This window comes from Rattus norvegicus, chromosome 6 (genome assembly GCF_036323735.1).
Source record: "Rattus norvegicus strain BN/NHsdMcwi chromosome 6, GRCr8, whole genome shotgun sequence".
Taxonomy (NCBI): Eukaryota; Metazoa; Chordata; class Mammalia; order Rodentia; family Muridae; genus Rattus; species Rattus norvegicus.
This window is the reverse complement of record NC_086024.1, coordinates 103,186,101-103,206,552: the sequence shown is the minus strand read 5'-3', so window position 1 is coordinate 103,206,552 and position 20,452 is coordinate 103,186,101. Positions and strand designations below refer to the sequence as shown.

The 20,452-nt window shown below is 37.6% G+C and overlaps 1 protein-coding gene across 24 annotated transcripts in view; it reads right to left on the bottom strand.

Annotated features, from left to right (window-relative positions):
• Positions 1-20,452, bottom strand: part of Gphn (gephyrin) — a 529,275-nt gene that overhangs the window by 10,127 nt on the left and 498,696 nt on the right. For all 24 annotated transcript variants that reach the window (XM_039112910.2, XM_039112897.2, NM_022865.4 and 21 more), the window contains 3 exons: positions 17,568-17,655; positions 10,688-10,761; positions 5,654-5,718 (listed from right to left, as the gene is read on the bottom strand). In XM_039112910.2, the coding sequence (XP_038968838.1) occupies positions 5,654-5,718; positions 10,688-10,761; positions 17,568-17,655 (227 nt within the window). The remainder of the gene's footprint in view (positions 1-5,653; positions 5,719-10,687; positions 10,762-17,567; positions 17,656-20,452) is intronic.

The following is a 20,452-nucleotide window of genomic DNA, read 5'->3' as shown; positions in this document are numbered from 1 at the left end:
CTGCTCACATGGGGATTAGGTAATGATGCTGATATCAGACTGGTGATATGTAAACACTGGTTGTGATGTATAGGATCAGTTGGCTGACCTGTCTCCAGGCCCTAATCATCCTAGTATTTTAATACCAGAAACATTGTTGTATTTGTTTGAATTAAGAAAATGTCTTGCTGCCTGCTGGTCTGCATCTATGCCCAGAGCTAAGGCTGTCCCGCTGCCCTCCGGACCCAAAATCTACTAGGAGAGAATTGGTCTCCCAGGAGTGCTCTCACTCCTAAGATCACAGGCTTACAGGCCCACAGGAAGGACAAGATCCAGTCAGAGACAGCAAGACCAATTAACATCAGAGAGAATCAGAAGGTGAGAGGCAGGTACAAGAACCTAAGCAACAGAAACCAAGGCCGCTTAGTATCTTCAGAACCCAGTTCTTCCACTGCAGCAAGCCTAGGATACTCCAACACACTAGAAAGCAAGATTCTGATTTAAAAATCACATCTCATGATGATGATAGAGGACTTTAAGAAGGACATAAATAATTCCCTTAAAGAAATATAGGACAACACAGGTACACAAGTAGAAGCCCTTATAGAGGAAGCATAAAAAAATCCCCCAAGAGTTACAGGAAAACACAACCAAACAGGTGAAAGAATTGAACAAAACCATCTGGGATCTAAAAATGGATATAGAAACAATAAAGAAATCAAAAGGAGAGACAATCCTGGAAATAGAAAACCTAGGAAAGAGATCAGGAGTCATAGACACAAGCATGACCAAGAGAATACGAGAGACTGAAGAAAGAATCTCAGGGGCAGATGTCATAGAAAACATTGACACAATAGTCAAGGAAAACGCAATGAGACACAACGAGAAGACCAAACCTAAGGATAATGGGTAGAGAAGAGAGAGAAGATTCCCAAATTAAAGGGCCAGTAAATATCTTTAGTTACCTAACATAAAGAAAGAGATGCCCATAAACAAAGCCTAATAAAACTCCAAATAGATTAGACCAGAAAAGAAATTCCTCCAGTCACATAATAGTCAAAACACCAAATGCACAAAACAAAGAAAGAATATTAAAAGCACTAAGGGGAAAAGATCAAGTAACATTTAAAGGCAGACCTGAGAATTACACCAGATTTCTCAACAGAGACTATGAAAGCCAGAAGATCCTGGGCAGATGTCATACAGACCCTAAGAGAACACAAATGCCAGCCCAGGCTACTATACCCAGCAAAATTCTCAATTAACATAGATGAAGAAACCAAGATATTCCATGACAAAAACAAATATACACAATATCTTTCCACAAGTCCAGCCCTACAAAGGATAATAGATGGAAAACTCCAACACAAGGAGGGAAACTACACCCTAGAAAAAGCAAGAAAGTAATCTTCTTGCAACAAACCCAAAAGAAGATAGCCATACAAACATAATTCTACGTCTAACAACAAAAATAACAGGAAGCAACAATCAGTATTCCTTAATATCTCTTAACATCAATGGACTCAATCCCCCAATAAAAAGACATAGACTAACAGACTGGATAAATAAACAGGACCCAGCATTTTGCTGCATACCGAAAACACACCTCAGTGACAAAGACACTACCTCAGAGTATAAGGGTGGAAAACAATTTTCCAAGCAAATGGTCCCAAGAAACAAGCTGGAGTAGCCAATCTAATATGGAATAAAATCGACTTTCATCCAAAAGTTATCAAAAAATGTAAGGAAGGACACTTCATACTCATCAAAGGAAAAATCCACCAAGATGAACTCTCAATTCTGAACATCTATGTTTCAAATACAGGGGCATCCACATTCATAAAAGAAACCTTACTAAAGCTCAAAGCACCCACTGCACCACACACAATAATAGTAGGAGACTCCAACACCCCACTCTCATCAATGGACAGATCATGGAAACAGAAACTAAACAGAGACATAGTGAAATTAAGAGAAGTTATGAACCAAATGGATTTAACATATATCTATAGAACATTTCACTCTAAAACAAAAGAATATACCTTCTTCTCAGCATCTCATGGTATCTTCTCCAAAATTATAGACATATAATTGGTCAGAAAACAGGCCTCAACAGATACAAGAAGACCGAAATAATCCCATGTATTCTAGCAGATCACCATGGACTAAGGCTATTCTTCAATAACAACAAAAACAACAGAAAGCCCACATACACATGGAAACTGAACAATGCTCTACTCAATAATAACTTGGCCAAGGAAGAAATAAAGAAAAATTAAAAGCGTTTCAGAATTTAATGAAAATGAAGGCACAACATACTCAAATTTATGGGATACAATGAAAGCAGTGCTAAGAGGAAAACTCATAGCTTTGAGTGCCTCCAAAAAGAAACACTAGCATCTTGACAGCACACCTGAAAACTCTAGAGTAAAAAGAAACAAATACATTCCAGAGGAGTAGACAAGAAATAATCAAACTTAGAGCTGAAATCAACCAAGTAGAAATAAAAAGAACTATACAAAGAATCAACAAAACCAGGAGCTGGTTCTTTGACAAAAATCAACAAGATAGATAAACCCTTAGCCAGACTAACCAGAGAGCACAAAGACAGTATTCAAATTAACAAAATCAGAAATGAAAAGGGAGAAATAACATCAGAAACTGTGGAAATTTTAAAAATTACAGATACTACTACAAAAACAGTCAATGAACTGGAATATCTGGAGGGAATGGACGATTTTCTAGACAGATACCATGTACCAAAGATAAATCAGAATTAAATAAACCATCTAAAGAGTCCCATAACTCCTAAAGAAATAGACACAGTCATTAAGTCTCCCAACCAAAAAAAAAAAAAAAAAAAAAAAAAAAAAAGGCCAGGATCAGATGAGTTTAGTGCAGAATTCTATCAGACCTTCAAAGAAGACCTAATACCAATACTCTTCAAACTGTTCCACAAAATAGAAAGAATACTACCCAATTTGTTCTTTGAAGCCACAATTATGCTTATACATAAACCACACAAAGACACTACAAAGAAAGAGACCTTCAGATCAATTTCCCTCATGAATATCGATGCAAAAATACTCAATAAAATCCTCACAATTAAATCCAAGAACACATCAAAATGATCAATTCACCATGATCAAGTAGGCTTCATCCCAGGGATGCATTAGATATGGAGAAAGCATTTGACAAAATTCAACACTCCTTCATGATAAAAGTCTTGGAAATATCAGGAATTCAAGGGCCATACCTAAACGCAGTAAAAGTAATATATACCAGATCAGTAGCTAACATAAAACTAAATGGAGAGAAATGTGAAGCAATCTCACTAAAATCTGCTGCCTACTCTTCTTACTTACTCAATATAGTACTTGAAGTCCTTGCCAGAGCAATTAGACAACAAAAAGAGTTTTTAAAGGGATACAAATTGGAAAGGAAGAAGTCAAAATAACACTATTTGTAGATGATATGATAGTATACTTAAGAGACCCCCAAAATTCCACCAGAGAACTCCTAAACCTGATAAACAACTTCAGCAAAGCGGCTGTATATAAAATTAACTCAAACAAATCAGTAGCCTTCCTCTATTCAAAGGATAAACATGCTGAGAAAGAAATTAGGGAAATGACACCCTTCACAATAGTCACAAATAATATAAAATACCTTAGTGTGACTCTAACCAAGCAAGTGAAATATCTGTATGACAAGAACTTCGAGTCTCTGAAGAAAAAGATGCTAAGATCAAGAACAGACAAATGGGACCTCAAAATTGCAAAGCTTCTATAAGGCAAAGGACACTGTCATTAGGACAAAACAGCAACCAACAGATTGGGAAAAGATCTTTAACAATCCTACATCCAATAGAGGGCTAATATCTAATATATACAAAGAACTCAAGAAGTTAGACTCTAGAGAACAAAATAATCCTATTAAAAATGGGGTACAGAGCTAAACAAAGAATTCTCAACTGAGGAATGCCTAATGACTGAGAAGCACCTAAAGAAATGCTCAATATCCCTAGTCATTAGGGAAATGCAAATCAAAACAACCCTGAGATTCCACCTCACACAAGTCAGAATGACTGAGATCAAAAACTCAGGTGACAGCAGATGCTGGCGAGGATGTGGAGAAAGAGGAAACACTCCTCCATTGCTGGTGGAATTGCAAGCTGGTACAACCACTGTGGAAGTCAGTCTGGTGGTTCCCCGGAAAATTGCACACAGTACTACCTGAGGACCCAGCTATACCATTCCTGGGCATACACCCAAAAGATGCTCCATCATATAACAAGGACACATGCTCTACTATGTTCATAGCAGCCTTATTTCTAATAGCCAGAAGCTGGAAAGAACCCAGATTACTTCAAGAGAGGAATGGATACAGAAAATGTGGTACATTTACACAATGGAGTATTATGCTGCTATTAAAGACAATGGCTACATGAAATTCTTAGGCAACTGGATGGAACTAGAAATTTCACTCTGAGTGAGATAACCCAGTCATAAAAGGAAACACATGGTATACACTCACTGATAAGTGGATATTCACCCAAATGCTTGGAATATCCAAGAAACAATTCACAGACCATAATGAAGCTCTAGAAGAAGGAAGACCAAAATGTAGATGCTTCAGTCCTTTTTAGAAGCAGGAATAAAATACAAAGAGCAGAGCAGGGACTAAAGGAAAGGTCATCCAGAACCTGCTTCACCTCTGGATCCATCCCATATGCAGCTCCCAAACCCAGTCACCATTGCTGATGCCAAGAAGTGCTTGCTGACAGGAGCCTGATATGGATATTTCCTGAGAGACTCTGCCAGAACCTTACTGATACAGATGAGGATTCTTGCATCTAACCATTGGACTGAACACGGGGACCCCAAAGAGGAGTTAGAGAAAGGACTGAAGGACTTGAAGGAGTTTGAAGCCCCATAGGAAGAACAACAGTATCAACTAACAGATACCACAGAAGTCCTGGGGACCAAGCCACCAACCAAAGAGTACACAGGGAGGGACCCATGGCTACAGCCGCATATGTAGCAGAGGATGGCATTGTCTGGCATCAATAGGAAGAGAAGCCCTTGGTCCTGTGAAGGCTCATTTCCCCAGTGTAGGGGAGTGCCAGGGTGTTGAGGTGGGAGTGGGAACATCTTCACAGAAGCAGGGGGAGGAAGGAGAGAGTATGTGAGAGGGAAGAAAGGGGATAACATTTGAAATGTAAATAAATAAAATATCCAATAAAAATAAGTAAATATTTTAAAAAAGAAAAAGTCTTGCCAATGTAGCCCATGCTGGTGTAATTTCATGATCTCCCTGCCTCAGCCACCTAAGTGCTAGAATTACAGATATGCATTGGCACACCTTATAATATGTGATCTGGTATTTGCATGTTTGACAGTACTTCTAGTTGTGAGATCTAAGTGAGAATTCCCACTTACATTGGGTTATCATCTGAGGGTAAGGACTGTGCCCTGGAAGAATACTGTGGTTTGACCAGCTATCAGTCCATCTTATAGCTGAAGAACTAGGCTCAGAGAAGGTATGATTTGCCAATTATAAGACCATTCAGATTATAAATCAAGTGATGCTCATGAGAAGCTGGTTATATAAATGTCCAAATTTTTTGGTCATTTTTCTAGAAAAAGGAGAAAATTAGTTCGATGATTCTTACCTGGTAGTGCAAAAATAATTTTTCTTACACCATCAATATCCAAAGTTGCAAATGTTGTTGGCAAGCTAGAAACAAAAAAGAGTGTTCTTGTTTGTAATTGCTGGGTAACAGAAGAGGTAACTCGAGAGCTCTAGTTTTCTTGTTGAATGATTCACTTACCATAGAAAACACTGTTCTAGGGACTTGATTTTAAACCTTCCTACTTGTAAACAATTGCTTTAATAACACGTACTTTCAAGTATCTGAACTTCCTAATTTTCTGTACTGTACTTTTTTTTTTCCCGTGCCATAGGAACATATTCCAAATTCTGATTTTTCCAAAAGTCCATCCCTTTATTCAGTGATATTTATAATATTTTTGTTGAAGATCTCAAACAGTCCTCTTATTATCAGAATACTACCCGATAAATCATTTCTAAGTGTCTTTGTTCAAGATAAATACCTCTGATCTTAATTATTTTTAAAAGATTTATTTTTTATTTTCTGTGTATGAGTATTTTACTCCATGTATGCATGTGCACCACATACATGCAATGACTGAGGAGGTCAGAAGACTGCATCGGACCCTCTGGCATTTATGCTATGGATAGCGGCGAGGGACCATGTGGGTACTAGCATCTGAACCTGGGTTCCCTGCAGGAGCAGCCAGAGCTCTCCAGCCCCTTATATTTTAAAAACAACATTCAGCAATATCCATAAAACCCCTCCCACTTATCAAAGATGCTTTTGAACTATAGATAAAAATCTTTGGCTAGAACAAAGTTAAAGCAACTATTTTCAAGATTCTGACATAAACTCCCATGGGAAATTTGAGAGGGCTCTGTGGTATGAATAGGTAGTTGAGAACAGTAATTTTTTTTCTATTGTCACATTGAATTTGTCTGTAAAAATTATATATGAATTAAACCTGGGTGATGCAAGCTTCTCAGGGACCATGAAAACTTCCCAAGAGGCAAAAATTAATTATTTTATGCACTAAATTATGTTTTTTTAAAAACTTATTTACTATGGGAGTGTTTGTGTTACAACTTATGTATGGAAGTCAGAGAACCACTTCTGGGAGTCTATTCTCCCAAAAAGGGGATTAAAATTAGCTCATCAGTCTTGACAGCAAATGCCTTTCCCTGCTGATCCATTCACTGGCTTCTTGGGTTGATCTTTAAAAACAGACCTTTCAGCTGTGTGGTTGGTGGTGGTACAAGCCTTTAACCCCAGCACTCTTGAGGCAGAGGCAGACCTATCTCTGAGGAACAAAGCAAGTTCCAGGACACCCAAGGCTGTATAGAGAAAACTTGTCTTGGGAAACCAAAACCAACCAACCAACCAAAACCAGACCTTTTACTTATTACTGTTTACTGTGACATAGCAACAGTAGCATTTTGAATGATTTTTAGCTCATTATTCTGTTATAACAGTGATGTCAGATTCTAATCATAAGGACACTGGGCTGCTTTATAAAGTATAACTGTGCTTCTCACTTCTGTTCTTCCATATGTGCAGAGTGATATCATCAATAATGATAGTATCAATTATTATTTAAGAGTAATATTTATGTATCATTATTTTATATGTTTCACAGCAGTAGCAAAAGATGAAATTTGCCATAGTATCTAGTAGATGAGAAAACTGAAACTCAAAGATATGAAAAATTTGACTCAACCTCACTTAGCTACTAAGATTTTGTAAAGATAAAGATTTTGAACCAAAGTCATTTTAACTTTAAGGTTCATGTTAGGTAAAGTCAGAAGGTATAATCTATACTAATAGAGTTAGTACTTGGCAGACTTTGGGACCTCTGTTTCTATTATTATTTTGTTAAGCCCCTGATGGTTTGCAGTGTAGTAGAAGATTAGATTATGTGTTGGCAACTTAGCAATGATTATTACTGTTTGACAAGATAATATCCCAGATATTATGTTCTGAGAACAATGACATTGTTATTGGCAGGTCTGTTTAATGCTTTGCTACGTATCTTTTCCTTTATATTTTTAAGATCTATCTCCCTTCTGCCCTCCATTCCTCTCTTCTTCCTTTCCTGCTTCTCCCCTCTCTCGAGACCTCCTTTCTGTCTCTGCTTCCCTCCATGTACTGGGTACATGACATGGTACTGGGGATCGGAACTCAGATGGCTATGCTTTTGCTGCAAGCACTTTACTGACTGAGCCATCTCTAGTTGCCTGAGTATCTTTTTCTTTAAAACCAAAGACAATTATTTTTGGGATGTTCTGTATGTGGAAAGGGCAAAGCTAACTTATTTGATTTTCTTTCTTTTTGTTCCACCAGTAAGGAGAAGAGATAACCTACAAGTTCTTACATTTAGATAAGTATAATATTCTGGTCAGTTAAGGGGAGACCACTTCAATTTCTAACCACTCTGTTGTGGCAAAGTAGCTCATGGATAATTGTATTTAAAGTTAATGTCAAGTATAAGGACACTTTAAAATTTGTTTTAAACACCAAAGAGCTAATTTCTTCAAAGGTACTCACTTAAAAAAGATTTACTTACAACAGAACATTTTATACCCAGGCATTACTATACAAGTATCTGGTTGCTGGAAGTGTGTTAGGTCTGGAAAGCCATTTTCTTAGAATTCAACACATAATGCTTATTCTGAAATCAGAATTAACAGCATTTATACAGTGATTGAGGTCCCAAACTGGAAGGATTTTAGGGGGAGAAGAAACAGGCTTAACTGAAGTGCCTCCTGAGATGAGAGTGGTAAAGAAGGAGTACAAACACCACCACTACAAGCTGTGTCTAATTCTTCACAGCTGAAAACAAGCGGTATCAGTGTCCTTCCGCACAAAGTGAAAAACAAATGTACATTTGAGAGGAGTGACAAATACAGTGACGTGATTTTGAGATGTCTTCTGTGCTCTGATCAAAACACTACTGTTCAAAAGTACTGGGGAAAGGCTCAGTATACAATATTAGCACATGACAGGCCATTATTTAGTTATTTTATGCCTGTGCATGTACATGCCGGCATGATGTGGAAGTCAGAGGACACTGCAGGACTCAGGGTCTTCCTCTTCCCTTCCACCAAATGGGTTCTGGGGATTGAACTCTGGTCATCAGGCTTGTTTACCTACTAAGCCATCTCAATGGCCCAAGATGTTTTTATTTATTTTTATTTTTTAATATATTTTTTGGATTTTCCAAACAGGGGGTTTCCCTGTGTAGTCCTGGCTGTCTTAGAACTCTGGTAGTAGCCCAGGATGGCCTTGAATTTGGAGATCCATCTGCTTCTGCCTCCTATGTGTTGGGAGCAAAAGTGTGTGCCATCATCACCTGGCCCAAAATGTTATTCTTAATAGAATGACCCAAATCCCATAGTTTCAATAACATAAGGGCTTTTCCTGCAATAGATATATTGGGGCACAGTCATAACCATGTACAGACAAAGACTGCCAAGGATCTTATGAAACTGAGAATACCATAGGGTTAATTGTGGTTTTTAAAAAAGATTTATTTTATGTATATGAGTGTTTTGCTTGCATATATGTCTGTGCACCATGTGTGTGCATGCCTTGTGTCTACACAGGCCACAAGACAGTGTTAGATTTTCCTAGTTGCAGATGGTTGTGAACACCAGGTAGGCACTGGGAACAGCAAGAGTAGCTTGTGCTGTTGACGACTAAACCATTCTTCTAGGTCTTTTAGGGATAATCTTAGCTTTGTACTAAATAAGGCTAAATTATGAGGGTAAAGCCTAGTCCTTGTCCTAGAACTGTAACCCAGTGCTAACAATCCTGAGTGACCTTAGGAGAGCAGGCTGGTATTGACTTACAGCAATGCTAAGCTTCCATGCCACTCTTTCTCATAGTTCATATGAGCCCTTATCAGAGTATAACCCTGAACGAAAGTATCATTACTGTTTCCTGTGACACACACTGAGGTAGGAATAGGTGCTCAAATTTACTGAGTGCCAGGATCTAAGATGGCAGCTTTATTGCCTGAAGACCATGTGTATTTTAGTAATATTACTATTGGTCATTTTTGAGGATTTACCACTGTAGGGCCTTCTCCCACCAATTCTTTCTAGTTTTAGGAAATGTGAAAATCTTCCTGTATGGTTTTTTCACTTTCTTCTGGGATAGAATGGGAAGCAATGTTAAACACCATTATGAAGTATTTATGTGAAGAAAAAGCAGTTGAGCCTGAATCTAAGTTTTTACAGGTAACAGAGAAACATGTTCAATACAACCTAAGAAAGCAACCATTCTATCTACTAGACAAGAAACATGATCTATTTTCTCCAACAAGTCAATGGCAAAAAATAAAAACCAAAACCAAAATCACACCAAGATAACCACCACCACCACTAACACCCTGAACCCCAAATCTAATAACAAAGGGTTCAGGGGGAAATAAACATTTAATAGTGATTTAATCACTAAGAGCAATGAATGGACTTTACTTGAATCACAAATTAGAACAATTATAAAACAAAAAGCATTCTTTCTCTTGACATTTTGGATGTTAGATAATAATACAAAACATTTTCTTAGAAAAGACAATATTATTGCATTCATGTAAGACAATGTTCTTACTCTTATGACCTATCAAAATGGCAAGCTATTTAAAATCAGCTTTAAAATATTCTAGCCACCTTCCCCCACAAAAAGAGGTTGGGAATTGATGAAGCAAATAGAAATGCATGCTGGTAGTTACTGACTTCAGTAATGGACATGTGTTTGGGCTCAGTATTTTTCTACTTCCCTATATGTTTGAGAATTCTCATGCTAAACTATTTTAAGAAAGAATGAAGGTATGAGGAGAAAGAGAGGGAAAGGCATTAAACATACTATTTAAAAGGAGACAAAGTTAGAAAATTTCTTTGCTTTGTTGCTACCAAACTCATTGATTCAGAAAATGAAATCTTATTTCAAACTGGAACTGTACACATGAAAAGGAGTCTAGTACTAAATATTTTTAATTAAGACAAGAAAAAGTATAAAACAGAGCATTTAAGACTTGATTAGTTAAAGCAATCCAAATAACCCTATAGAGTAGTTAAATTATTTTCATACCCTGGCTTCATAAAAACCCTGCCAAAATGGATCTGAGCATGAAGATCGATGTCCAGCACCTGCTTGAGATAGTCCTGCAAATATTAAAGACAGTCGTTTTATTTTCAAACACTTTAAATTAGACTTTTAAAACATCAATGACAATAAAATTGACTTATGATCAAAACATAAACATAAAACATCTTTGCTGTTTTAATGAAGTTGATATGCTAATCTCAACTGATCATTCCTCACTCATTCTCTTACTCATTTAATAATTATTTTGGGGTGCTCTGTGTATGTAGAGTATCAGTGGAGGCTCAAGGGGATATAAGCCAAACAAAGGAGGTCATTTCCCTGCCTTTCTAGAAAGCACATTGTAGAGGCAGAGGCTGTGCCATAATACTGGTAATCCCAGCACTTGAGAGGAGGATGTGGGAGAATCACAAGTTCAAGGCCAGCCTGGGCTATATAGTAATAATTTGTCTTAAAAATGAAAACATAAAGAAAATTTTAGTCTAGTAGAGGAAGCCAGATAATAACTAGAATACACATAATAATGTTTTTATTTGAAGAGTTTTTGTCTCTGAGATAACATTTTATGACCCAGAAAGGCCATTAATAAAGAAGTCTTTAAAAGCTATGGTTGGTGTGGCACAGTTACAATAGTGGTACAAATGTTATAGGGTATAAGTTCTGGATATAAATAAGTTCCATATTGGCAGTAAATTCTTTGAACTTTGAAAATGCTATTTTATTGTTTTCTGGGTTCTCTCATTTATGTAGAAATGATTTCTGCCAGTTTTATCTTTTCTTTTGAGGTGGAATGCCCTGGTGAGATTTGCTGTTGTAATAGATTTTCAGTAGGATTACCAAGGTATGGTTTCTTTGTAGCTTCTGGAAATCCCTGGCTTGTTGTCTTTTTTTTAGTTTTGTCAGGGTTAGGGAGATAGTTTAGGCAGTAAGTTGACTGCTGTGCAAGCTGGAGGAACTGAGTTTGTATTCCCTGCTCCCATAAAGAAAGCGAGGCTCAATGGTACATAGCTGTAAGTCCAGCTCTGAGGAGGCAGAGGCAGGCAGACCCTTGGTGCTTGCTGGCCAGTCAAGCCAGTTAAACTGCTAAGCTCCTGGTTCCCTGTGCTAACTCAAGTAAAAACAAACCAACAAACTTACGCGCATGTTCTCTTCTTGAACTTTATTTTTATATGCCAAGACTTTATCATATTTGTTTTATCTGCTTTCACATTTTCTATTGTGTTTCTAAACTCATTTCAGTTTCTAAGGTTCTTATTTTGTTACTTTTTCTGAGATATGTAACAGCTTTTAGAGATTCATGTGAGAAATATAAATATCAGTTTCACTTCTGGGGCTCTTTCATGAAAATGTCTTCTCTCAATTTTAAGTCATTTTGCTAGAAAGCTCTAGGTAATGATATATTCCTACAGAAAAAAAAATTGTGTTTTGAAGAAGAGCATTGCCCTTCTTTAAGAGTTTAAGCTAAAAGACTGAGGTATTTTCAAGATAACCATCTTCTATGAAAAACTGAATTGTTTTCTTTCTTTCCTTCTTTCCTTTCTTCTTTTGAGACGGTCTTACCAGCAGCCCTGGCTGTTATGTAACTTGCTATACAGACCAAACTGCCCTGAAACTCACATAGATGGCTACCTCTGATTCCCAAGGGTTGGGTTAAAAGTGTGCACCACCATGTCCAGCTAAACCTCGGATTCTAAAGAATTATGAAAAAATTTTCATTAGCTTCTAGTTAGTCTTTTATGCTTAGCTTCTTGACCTTTTTTGTCATACCTCCTGCCCCAACACCACCTTGAGGATTTATGATTCCTTCCTTCCTTCCTCCCTTCCCTCCTTTTTTTTTTTCTTTTTTATGAGAAAAGCCACTGTTATCTATTTAAGTAGCTGAGGCTGGCTTTGAATTCAAGATCCTTCCTCAGACCCTCCCACAGCACCCCTCTGTGAAATTAGAGGAAGATACTACTAATCTCAGCAAATGTTTCCAAAAAGGATATAATGGTCAGGCATGGCCTTGAAACAAGGAGAGTATATTATATGTTTTTTACCAGATGACAACAACCCTCCACAAATGGATTAACAAAATAGATGCCATTTGTGGTTCATATTACAGTGGAAACAGCCAGGCACCAGGAGAGGTGCTAGGAAGGTAGGCGAGAGGATTAGGAAAGGCCATTGTAGGAGAAGTAGTGATCTATTTAGCTAAGCCCTGCAGAGTAAGAGGGATTCAGGCATGCAAAATGTTGAGGAAAGGGAGTGAATTGTATCATTTTAAAAGTAATTTTCAAGGTAAGGAAATAGGCTAATAGATAGGCCTGACAGAAAGTTAACTAGTGAATAATCATCAGATACTTAGTTTTTATGTAAGATATAATACTAAATCATTGATTCCTAACTGTAGTTTAAGTGAACAAATTTTTAATATGTAATTTTCTGATTTTTGTATGCTATGGAAATCTCAAAACTTGAGAAGTGACTTTCATTTGCCTTGTTTTATAAAAACCATGCCTAAACAAAGCCTTAGGTATAATTAAATTTTAGTTAATTCAATGTTAGTGAACTTGTGGTAGTGGTGGTGGTGTGTGGTGTAATGGAAATGCATGTGGATGCTAGAGAACACACCATTTAAGAGAGTTATGGAGAGGAGAGGAGGGGGAGAAAGCACATGGGTGTAAGTGTGCAATCATGCTAGGAAGCACATGTATCAGTCAGCAGACAACTTGAGGGAATCGACTCTATTCTTCCACCAGGCGTGTCCTGAGACCCGCACTGGGTCAGCAGGCTTCAAAGCATGCTCTCCTACAGGTTGAGGCACTTCACCGTTCCATGTCCACCTTAGGTTTTAAGTGAGGTTATCACTGAGCCTGGAGCTCACTGGTGTGGGATCCATCTCCACAGCTGTGGTATACAGTGTTCTGCTGGCACTTACACTGTAGTACCCGAGATCTGAATTCAGGTCCTTACGCCTGTGTTACAGCACTTTACTGACTGAGCCCCTCACCACCCACTGCAACTTTGATATTAATTAATGTTTTCCTACAACATGAAAATTATTTTCACATAATCTTCCTGTTTGGTTTATACTTATTTTGTTTCTGATTAAAGAAGCACAACAAAGAACACAGATCCCTTACATATGAAGAGTGAAACCTGTCCCAAAATTGCTATTTATAAGCAAAGTACAAAAAAGATTTATTTATATTTTTTGTGTATCAGTGTCTTCCCTGCATGTATACTTGTGCCTGTGAAGGCCAGAAGAGGGCATGAGAGCCTCAATTATAGTTACAGACTTTGGATAACATGTTGGTGCTGTGAGCCAAACCTGGGTCCTCTAGAAGAGTGGCCAGTGCTCCAACACACACACGGATTTCAGTCTAGCCCTTATGTTCATTTTCAAGATTTTTTCCTTTTTCTGTTGTTGATGGTGGTGGTTTGAAAAATTAGGTAACTTTTTAGCCTTCTAAAGTTTAGACTTAAGTTTAAGAGAAAAAAAAGTTAGAATACTTTTACATTTAAAATTATCTCCAGAGTTCCTAGAGGGCCCCTAGAATGCCATAGATTGGTTTTTGCATCTTATAAGGAGAGACAATGAAAACAGTTAGGCTTATTTGATATGCTATTCATGGGAGGAGCTGCAGGTCTGAGAGGAGATGCTCACTTGGCCCTAGGTTAGATCCTTACAGTAAAGTGGTATTAACACACATATCAGAAACTGTGACTGTTAAGCCTTATATCAATATCAATTTGATCGGACTGATGAATGCCTAGGAGATTAGTCAAGCACACCTCTAGGAGTACTCACTAATTGAGAAAATCGTGCTTTGACCTTGAATACCAAGAGAAAGAATAACAGGGAAAAGGAAGAAGACGCCATCATGTGCAGGCCTCTCTGCTTCCTGGACACCCTGATGTGAGCTGTTCTGTTCCATAAAGACCTCTTTACCACGATGGACTGAAACCATGACAACAACAGCTATAATAAAGTCTTTCTCCCTTACATTGTTTGTATCAGATATCTTATGAAAGTGATAAAAAGTGATTAACATTGTTTGATTTACATGAACTCTCTAGATATTTGATAGATAAAACTTCTGTAATTTTACTACCAGAGGAACATTCACCAAGACTCCTCAGTCAGATTTCCTGCATTTCCCTAAAACCCTAAGATCAGAAGTATATGCTTTCACACCTGGCTGGTCAGACTTATGAAGGTGTCACCCTAAAAGAGATTTCACATAGTTCTGACAACTTGCCAGACCGCCCTGAAGGAGAGCTTGGAACTAAATAATGAGTCAGTGATGGGTGGGACCATATCTTGACAGGACTGTTTAGTTTTACAAACATCTTGTCTTGTATTTAAACTTGGACTTCATGTCAAGATTTACAGTCAGGAGGTCACTGGACCTATTTACTACTCTCAATGTGATCGTGCTGTGTAAATTTCCTTTTCCTGCTTTTCATCATTGCTTGTTTAAACTAGTCTACTGAAGAAAGTGACTGAACCTTGATTGTTAGTGTTGCCGGGGCCCAGGCTCTGACCCTAGCAACTCCGGTAACTCTCTGGGAGATAAGGACAATGATCAAGTCCGCAAGTCCTGGGTATAGTTTGAGATATTCTTATCTTAAAATCTTTCCTGGTGAATTAAAGTTCTAGTGTCAGAATCTTGAAACAGATAGTAAAATAATACCAGTGTGCCTAATTATATTAGTTTTAGTTTCTTCTAAATAAAACTCTAAAGTAGATGATATGTTTGTTAGCACTCATAGATTAGATTCAGAAGTGTGCATCTTATGCTTACAACATTTTCGACATAACTGCCATGCTGGTGTGCACATAAGGTTTTGCCTCTGTAGAAGTGTAAGGAAAGACAAACATTAGGTCTGCCCAGCACCATTCTCTCACAACTAGCTCCTTAGAAACTAAAGTAAGGGGTTGGGGATTTAGCTCAGTGGTAGAGCGCTTGCTTAGGAAGCGCAAGGCCCTGGGTTCGGTCCCCAGCTCCGGGAAAAAAAAGAACCCCCCCCCCAAAAAAAAGAAGAAACTAAAGTAAATTCTGTATACTATAATTCCTGAAAATACATTTAGGGTACGGGTCTCATAATATTAAGAGCAACTTGATAATGAAAACACGCTGCAAATCATTTCCTATAGCGCTCCCACAGCACAAATTCCAAATGTCACCTTTGGATTTCATGAAAGTCTGTACTGTATTCTCTACCTGGTGCTAAAGGCTTGTGGGAGACTTGGAGGAAAGACTCACACAGCTAATTATGTGCAGCAAGAATACCTACCCACACTAGTGACACTTCCCTTCCAGCTACGATCTGAAATAGTAGCCTTAGATTGAGAGTCTCTTCTTTATGGGTCTTGGAAGCTAAAATTCTGTTCTCAAAAGAGTCTGACACCAAAGTTGTGAATGAAAATGCAGGTATTTTCCGTTCAGGTTACTGAATTTGTCAGAGACAAAAGAATTCACAGACCAGGGTCAGGTTGTAAGTTTAGACCATTTTGCAACTGTAGGGGGCAGGGTCCAAGATCATATAATTATATATTATATATACTCTAGCTCCTAGAAAATATTAATTTAAAAACCAGGCATGGTGGCACATCTGTATATCACTTTAGAGCTAGAAGCAGAAGGACCAAAATTCAAGATGATCCTTTGCTTTATAGCAATTACAAGGGTAGCCTGGGCTACAGGAAACCCTGACTCAAAAAAGAGGAAAATATGATTTTATTAAAACTGTTATGACATCATAATTTTAAATTTTAAGTCATTATTATGAGATATGAAAAAATTTAGAAATAGACAAAACATTTCTAAAGTATTTTTGAGACAAAACATAAATTTGATTATAGCAAGGAATATTTTACTTTAATAACATTATTCAATGGGTCTAATAATCATAAGCTAACATTTCATTAAGACATACAAACTTAGTGATATGACAGTGCTTAATCTGAGATTTATATAAGATTAAGACATACAATGTACAAAATACTTAGGCATATAAAGTCATACATGTGTATATTTTTCATAGTGATCATCAGTCATTTATGAGTTGCATAAAGGAGAATGGAACCTCTTCATTTGGTTCTTCTTGTTGGGAGGGGGGCTGAAGAATATATGGTAGGTGAGATGGTTGCCTCTGTGAGGTCATGTTCAGATTGAAGAGAGGTGGATCTTTATTTTGGGCATAAATATAACAGATAAAGGAGGTCCCAATGTAAAATTAAGTGCAAAACAAAGTATGAGCAAAAAGCACTCTACAGTTTGTGGGATTTCCCAGAATGCTTCTGATATAAACACCCTGATTAATTAAATTAAATGCCGTCTTTTTTTCTTTAGAAAGAACAGCACTTTCTGAAGCCTTCATGCTGTTGACTTTGTGGGAGTCTGATAATGAATACCAGATCCCTACTTAGTGTTAGTGTTTATGGTCAGCATAAACTGTCAACGTGACACAGCCTAGACTTACCTGAAAAAGGGGTCTCAGTTTTCTTTATCAGGTTGCTCTGTGGGTATTTCTGCAAGGGATGGTCTTAAATATTGATGTCGGAGAGCCCAACCAAAAGGTGATACTATTCTCTAGCCAGGTGGTCCTGGGCTAAGGAAGCTAGCTCAGCATGAGCCTGCAAATAGCATTCCTTAATAGTTTCTGCTTCGAGTTTCTGCTTGAGTTCCTGCCTTCACTCCCTTGAATGATGGACCTGGAGGTGTAAGTCAACACATTCTTTCCATCTCTGTGTTGCTTTGGGTCAGAGTGTTCTACTATAGCAACAGAAATCAAATCAAAACACTACCAAACCACAATAGTGGATCAAAGGTAAAATCATAAAGTGACTAAGTCCCATGAGCTTATTTTTCCATACCTTTTCCCCCATGGATACACCTCCTGACGTGATGATGACATCAGCACGGCTGATACCCTCATTCAAGGCATTGAGTAAGTCATCTGGGCTGGAATAATAAAGACAAATATGTTAACACAGAAAGAAATAAGCAGTGCTAACTGAAAACTACTTTATAAATGCTATTGGTTTCATTATTGTGAGCATAACAATGTCTTTGTGTGAAATGAGAATCAAACGGGTCTCTACAGTTAAGAGTGTATGTTAACATGGAAAACAACCTTGTACAATGCTGAAGGAGTAGCTACTGGCACTTTCACGGGCCTTTTTGTTCAAAGAGTGCAGTAGAGGAGAGAGTGGGGTGCTGGAGGATGTCTGGAGTATTTTGGTTTGCCCACAAATGTCCCAAGTGCTGAAAGTCACATGTCCTGGAGTGCCTGCGCATACAAGTCACCCTAAGTGTTGGCAGGATCCCACAAGACTTTTTAGAGAAAGTCAGGTGTGGTGGTTCATGCCCATTATATCAGCATTCATGAAGGCTTGGCAGAAGTGATTAGGTAGGATAAGAAGATTTTGGAGTTCCCTCAAGCTTGAAAATATGGAGTCTGTCAATAGGAAGTGGAAGGGGGGAACCCCAAGTACTGTGAAGAGCTAATAGGATCTTATTGGGAAAAGGAAAGGAAGGAAAAAAAGAAGGAAGGCTGCATGAGCTACTGGGTGAGGGTAAAGGACAGGATGAGTACTGGGGATGGAGGACAATCATACTCCTTTTAGCAAAGAAGGCAAGTAAGTGCAGCAGCCCCTCCCCTCTGTGCGGGAAGTCATTCTTTCTCTATATCCAGCTCACACTAGCCTTTCCTGAAGAGAGTAGTGTTTACTATCTGTCTGTCCTTCCTGGACATCTGACATCTGAGAAGAGGGTAAGCCTGTTTTCTCATTTTCTAGGTTTGGCTCAGTCCGCCCATAGCCTAGACCCTGTTCTTTCTTTTGAGTTCCGTGTGGTAACACTATAACCTCCCCAGAGTTCCTCTTTTGCTTAAGGTCACTTGAATAAAAAGTTTTTGACTATAAAGAAATCTTTTATAGTGACTGAACGTGTTCCCCAAAGCTCCCATGTCTGTGAAGCTGGATATCCAGTCGCTTTAATGAACTACTTGATAAAGGAGAGAAAGAATGCTACTGATGCCAGATGGATTGAGACTGCTGACCTTAAATCCTGGTGCTGCTACTTGCTAAATGTTAAACCTTAGACAATAAAAGAAAAAGAAAAAAAGAACCTATGTGATCACCTAATCACCAATGGTCCACATGAAAAATTAGTTTGCAGAAGAAAATTACAAGAGATTTTTGTCCCAAATTCTTACTGTAGTTTATCTTGTTTTAAAGAAAATGCTCAAGGCTATTTTCCGCCTTGTGGCTAATAGATCAGTAGTTTCTGAGTTTGGAAATGCCAGCTTGTCTAGCATCACAGCTGGGCCCATCATCTGGGTTCTGTTCTTCTCCATCTTTCTGTTTCCCATCTCTGACTACTTGTGTAGCACACTTGTGGTGATCAATGTGATGGCTTAATAGATTCAGATATGGAACGACTAGAGGACTTGCACTTTCACTTATGTTGCATGGTACACTGGATGGATATTATGCCAGTTTTATAGAAAAAGAAAGTGATATTGAGGGATCAAGATAATGTTAGAGTGAGCAGAAGAGTAGGGGACAGCATTGGCTGGAACTATGCTTTTTACAAACTCATTAAGCATTGGTTTCACCCAGCCCAAGGAAAAATAGTTGTAAGGGTTTTATTTTGATGAAATATGATATATAATAAAAGGAAGAGTATCAATAGATTGGATTCTTGTGTAAAAGCACAAAAAAGAATATGGAGTAGACAAAGGTAAAGATTTGCCTGGAATTTCTATCAAAAACTGCATAGATGAATGGTTTAGGATAGCTATGGGAAATGACTCTGAACCCTAAAATCTGATGGAAACAAATATTTTGATTAGACATAACTTATGGACTTGTTTACAAGCCATGGCTTTCCTTTCCTTTTAGGATTCATTTAAATTATAAAACATTTTCATCTTAAAATATTAACAAATGTGACTATTTCCCTATGTTTTATCTGCTTTATAGTTCTTTCACCAGACTTCTTAAACTTTGTTTTGCGTCTGCTTATGCATCTCTAATTGGTCTTATAGTTACAAGGCTTGGACTGGCCTTTTATACCCTACCACTAGTGTTGATATTCATCTTAAAAAAGCCAACTTATTTATTTATTTATTTATTTGTTTGTTTGTTTGTTTGTTTGTTTATTTATTTATTTATTCATTTAGTGGCTTGGTGGCAGACACTCTTACCTGCCGTGCCATCTCACTGTTCCCTGACTTTTAAACTTTTAACTAATAAAAACTGAGTTTGCTTTTGAAGATCAAGATATTAACTTAAATAATGAGATAAATGGCATTAAAATAATAGACATTGCAGAAGAAAGAAAACTTCCCAATTTTCTCAGTTTATTAAATAGATATGAGAATATATTAATTTTTCAAGGATCAGATAGTAAAACCACAAAACATAATTTGTCCTGATACTTAAGATATAATTCTCTATGTATAATCAACTGACACTTGAGAAATAAAATTAATGACAATAATGCTCATGCTTTAAAAGAACGATATACTTACTTCCGCACCTATGACTGATTTCAAAATGCTGTTATATAAGCAGGATAGGAGCTGGTACTGAAGTTGACAGACATAGCGAGATAGTCAAGGTCATGTTGTTTTCATTTAAATTATTCTTCTAAGTGACCATAATATTACTCATATTGTGAAAGACACATCATTCTTTAGAGTCTCCCTTCAGGCAAAAGCTGTCAATATGTATAAATCTTACTTGAATATGAG